This window comes from Benincasa hispida, chromosome 2 (genome assembly GCF_009727055.1).
Source record: "Benincasa hispida cultivar B227 chromosome 2, ASM972705v1, whole genome shotgun sequence".
Classification (NCBI taxonomy): domain Eukaryota; kingdom Viridiplantae; phylum Streptophyta; class Magnoliopsida; order Cucurbitales; family Cucurbitaceae; genus Benincasa; species Benincasa hispida.
In genome coordinates, this window is record NC_052350.1 from 5,558,510 (window position 1) to 5,563,802 (window position 5,293).

At 36.1% G+C, this 5,293-nt stretch overlaps 1 protein-coding gene across 1 annotated transcript; it reads right to left on the minus strand.

Annotated features, from left to right (window-relative positions):
* Nucleotides 1–2,836: 2,836 nt before the first annotated feature.
* On the minus strand, nucleotides 2,837–5,007 carry LOC120071426 (probable xyloglucan 6-xylosyltransferase 5). Its single transcript, XM_039023704.1, has one exon. It carries the CDS (start codon nucleotides 4,555–4,557, stop codon nucleotides 3,175–3,177), a length of 1,383 nt encoding a protein of 460 aa, XP_038879632.1. The 5' UTR covers nucleotides 4,558–5,007; the 3' UTR covers nucleotides 2,837–3,174.
* Between the last annotated feature and the right edge of the window lie 286 nt (nucleotides 5,008–5,293).

A 5,293-nucleotide genomic window follows, 5' to 3' on the forward strand; every position in this document is an offset into this window, starting at 1 on the left:
AAACACAATGAGAAACTTCTCTTAAAAATATAAAAATTGATATGACAAGTTATGCGTAAAAATTAAAATGCATACATAAAATTCATTTGCAAACATCATTCGTGTAAATTACATGAATATGTAAATATTAATTATGTAAATGATGTTATAAATGATATGTACAATATTTTTTAATTAAAATAAAATGTAACATGAGTATAGTTTAACTGATATAGTGCTTGTAATATCAAACTAAGTGAAAATATTGAATTACTTCCCTCTTCATATATTTTTTTTTATTGAAACTTGGAAATTATTTGCAGAAGACACACGTGAGGTTAGATAGAACACTTCAACTATAATTAAAATAACTTTCTAAAAAAAAAAGTTTCAACAACCAATTACGTATATTTTAAAAAAAAATTCAAAAATAAAAAAATAAAGAAAACTATTTATACAAAATAACAAACTTTCAATCTTCTTTGATAGGAGCTGATAGAAGTATATCAATGTCTATCAATGATAGAAACGGATAAAAGTCTTTTACTGATAGATGCTAATAGAAGTCCATTAATGTATACTAGTATTTTTTTTTGCTATTTATGTAAATAGTTTGACATTTTTTCTACAGGTGAAAAATTCCCTATATTTTATTAGTACATTTGAGTCATATTTCATTTTAGTCCATGTAATTTCAATTATTCAATTTTAGTCTCTATACTTTTCACAATCTTAGATTTAACAATCTTAGATTTAGTCCTTGTACCTACAAGGAATTTTAAATTTAATCCTCCAAAAGTTAAGTTTTATAAAAATCAGTAGGTGAATATATTTTCACAAAATTATGAACAAAATGTTAGTAGGGACTTTTTGTATTGGTTGTGCACAAAGATTAAGATTAGGCATTTAAAAATACATAATAAAAGATAAGATTATTTTCTTTCTTGGCATAATTCAACTATCATCAATCAATTTCCAAATCTTTTGAATAAAACATAACGACGAAAATGATAAACAAAAAGCAAGAATATAAAAAGTAGTAAAGAAATAAGAAGAAAGGTTTGTTTTGTTTCAAAGAAACGTAGTTGCCGCCTAATATGCCTTCGGTTGGCAGAGCGGGCAGCAGCGGGGTCCGGAGGGAAGCCACATCACTGATGCCGCCGAAACCTGCCCCTTGGGATTCCATTATATGCTATCTTTCTCATCCACATTCAGCCAAATGTTATAATAAACAAGCTGCTAATGCCAATTGGGATATGACTTGCCGCCCCAAATGCCTACGCCCTTACCCTATCATATCAGCTTTCCTCTATCAATATCTCATACTCAGGCCTTTCTCCAGTTGCAGCCTAGGCTTTGTTTGACATTTCAAAAGCTTGTATTTCAATGTTATATCAAAATGTGTTCCAAATGGGGTTGAGACGTACCAATCCCACACGTACTTCACTAGATAATACATCTACCACCTTAGCTAAAGTTGAAAGTTCGATCACTTGTCACCTAATCCTACTGTCGAGGGAAAATAAATAAGTGAACGGGCCACACCATGCAGGAGAGTTTTATGCTCCATCTTCCCACTTTTAGGCTATGGATTTTGTTCCCTGTATTTTTCTAGATATATGGATATGATCTGAACTTTGGATTTTGTTCACATTGAGGTAATGGATACTCTATTTCAATCACCTTGATAGATACTGTGTAAAGCAGGCTAAAAAATAATGTAGGACTTCTGCAGATATTCTTTTGAGTGTGGGTGAGCTTACTTTGGCAGATGATTTTGTGACACAAAGATTGTGTTTGGTAGTTGGAAACTAAAGGAAATTTGTGTTTGATCTAAGTTCTGGCTCAAAAATATTGTTGATTTTGATCCTAAGTTTTTTCCATTTTTGTTTAGTGAGAAAACTTGACTTTCATTGCAAAAGGATGCAAGAATACACGGGATAAAAAAAACCAACGAAAAGAAGTCGAACTACATGAATGGACTGTAGTAAAGAGAAATAAGACCAAACGAATATAAAACATCAAAAAACCAACAAACCCTTAACGCACAATAACCTTGTTCCACAGTTCTCTAAAACACAGACAAATGCAATCCCGGGTCTTTTAGCTGAGGAACTGCAAGCCTTGAAAAATTGACATATACAACACGTCAGATATCCAGTTTTTTCCCACAAGAAAGTGCAGAAGGTCCAGCACTAGTGGTTTCGGTTGGTTTGAAACATACCCTCCTTAGAAAGGATTCACCAGAGATGCTGTTTTATCCTATGAAAGCCAAGGTTAATTGCAAAGTGAATCTTCTGTTATCATATCCAAGTTCTGCACTAGGATTCAGGGGGGAAATTTTCTCGCATCTCATCCAAAACCAATCATCAAATTGGATTTCCAGAATTCACACCAATGTACTAGCTAAGATTTACAACCATAGTAACCAAACTTGTGCCAGGGTCCATCATTTAGATCAAACATTGCAAAACCATATACAAAGATTGCAGTTCCCCAATATCAGAAATCAATGGGAAGAACAAAAATTTCATATCCAACATCATTCTCGTAGGAACCTAAGACCTTAGAACATGTTTGAGAGTGATTTTGTAAGGGTTAAAGTCACTTTAGTCATGTTCGAAATCACTATGAAACATGCCTTTAATCAATCAAAAGCAATCTTAGTACGTTCATAAGTGATTTTAACCATTTCAAAATAACTCTAAACATACTCTAAATAGTAGCTACAAATCCATATCCTTACATCATTACTAGGTAATAGTTAAACAAAGTATCAGCTATTAGAACTTCAACTATCAAAGCCATACGATTCTTTCTTGGGAATTATAATATGCTGACCAGCTTTTCTCAGTAATATCAAAGTTCTGACCTAGATTTGAATGCATAATATTGATATCAATATGATCAAGTCTAAATACATAGCAAGAATAGTAACGTTTCAACTCCTCAAAAAAAGATCAAACGTAAAAAAAAGAACAGTGAAGAGAGGGAAATAAAGTACCTATACTCATTACTGAAACACTGTCTTTTTAAGTTAATGAAAGAATTATACTCTATCCTCCTCAAAAGCAGTATCAGAACGACAAGAGAAGAAAGACGCACTTGGGTATGAACTGTTACCAGCCTTTATCTGCCACGAATTGATGTATAACACCATCACCTACAGGTAAATCACACAAGGAGGTGATTTGCTCACTTGGTGGGAGGAGCATTGCTTCGATGCAGAACATGCCGCCGAATATCATTTTGATCAACTGACTCCAATGGAGTGGCTGTCTCATTCCTGATCCGCTTAATCTTGGGGCTCAAAAGGCCCCTATGGCGAAAGCCATACAGCTTGAGAACTTGATTGTCAGCAAAATTGAAAGCCCTCTCCATGCTACTCAAACACCTTTCAACAGGATAGTCTCCGTAGCTACCACAAGGTTTGCAACCGACAAAATGTGTCACGAATGGCCACCTTTCATCGCCCAATCCAGGGTGATACTTCTCAATCATTTCCTCATACCTATCGACTAATCCAGCCCAGTAACCATGCAAATAGTATGAATTTTCAAGAAACACCTTATCCATCCATTGATCTTTCTGAGAAAGCAATAAATATATCAAAGCTGACTGATCATCAGCCTCAAATGCTGGCCTTCCCTTCAAGTTTGCAGTCAAGATCTTCCCAGCCTCTTCTCTAATAGGACCCTTTGGTCCCATTGGAGCCCAAGCATCCAGCAAATCCAAAGACCACTGACAATTCCTAAACAAAAAGCTTCCTGTATTGAGTGCAATCCAGGACTTTTGGTTGAACATCAAATCAGGGTACCCGTGAACGACCAAATTATAGTTATCATATTTTTCCAGAGGAATCTCAAACACCATATCAGTAAATAATGCATCGCTGTCCATCCACCAAATCCACTCAACTTCAGGATGGGACAGCATCAATCGCCGGATCAACGGCAACTTGGCCCAATACCCAGCAAGTTCCTTATCTAAATGAGCCAAATTGTACACGATTTCAATCCCGTGAAGCCTGCAATAGTCAATCTTATTCTTGATTGCTTTCAACAAATAATGATCCCCAATTGGGTTGTCGCAGGGTTTTGGGGGAGAACCAGTAACAAGCAAGATCCTAGCTCTTTTATTAACAAAATTAGGAAATTCCGGGTTCTGATCGAGCCAAACCTTTCGTTCCTGATTCCAGTTCGCAATCTTAGGTCCTAGCGTGTAAGTGACATTAGGGTTGATTTGGGTCTCGGCAAGATCATCCGGGTCGTTGGGGTCGCCGTCAGATCGAATCTCAGCGAGGATCCGGTTGGTTTCTTCGATGATATTCTGGTTTACAGCGTCAGCCTCAGAGCTACCAAGGTTGCCGATACCGATGGTGCCACGAAGAACAAGGATGGTGACGAAACCACAGAGTATGGTGATCTTGATATTATTGAAAGTCTTCTGGATCTGACGGCCACGGGGAATTCCGGGGAAGGAACGGTTTCTCCTGCCGTTGGCGGTGGCAGCAGTGGTGGGTAAACTATTTCCTCCACTGCCGGTTCTCTTCTGAGCTGAGATATTGTCTAGTCCCATGTTTCTTCTCCCTTTTCTCTCTACAAAGTTTCAACACTGGTATACAAAAAAGATGTAAATAGTCACTTCTTCTTTCTCTACCCTCTTACAAGGATTTGGAGCTAATGGGTGATGAGGGAAATGGGTTATTTCCCTCTATCCAACAGCTCTCTCCACCTTTCTTCCTCCCACCTTCAATTCAATAATGTCAGCAAGATCGGAGATCGAAGAGATGGAGCCCAAAATGGGAAGAAACTGAAAAACAAACAACCATGGAGGGAGAAGAATAGAGCAGTAATGGTATTGGATATAGACTAATGGCTAATGATGGTCAATTCATTGGGGTAATGGTTGAGGAACAGCTAAGAAAGGAAGAAGAGAGTTATCTCAGCAAACAGCACCGACTGTCTCTGGATTGAAGGCCCTTCTTTGAATGATTCGATGTTTAATGTTATGGAAAAAAATGGAAAAAATAAAGTTAAAAATAAAGGATTTTGTGTAAGTATCATGTGCATTTGTCTGATTTGTATTGGATCCATTGTTTGTAATAATTATTGGGATTTTTTTCTTTTTTTAATTTAGGAAAAATTTCTACCCTGCCAGGATATCCATTTTTTCCCATATATTATTTACAATATATATATATATTTATATATATATTTTTTGCTATTTTAGCTTTAATTATACTTCCAAACGTCAAATTAGTTCAGTACTTTCTATTAATCTTACCATTACTTTTTATCGTTAGTTGGTGGCT

Bases quoted from the DNA above. Each gene is read 5' to 3' on its own strand.
- LOC120071426 (XM_039023704.1), bottom strand. From the start codon at position 4,557: ATGGGACTAGACAATATCTCAGCTCAGAAGAGAACCGGCAGTGGAGGA.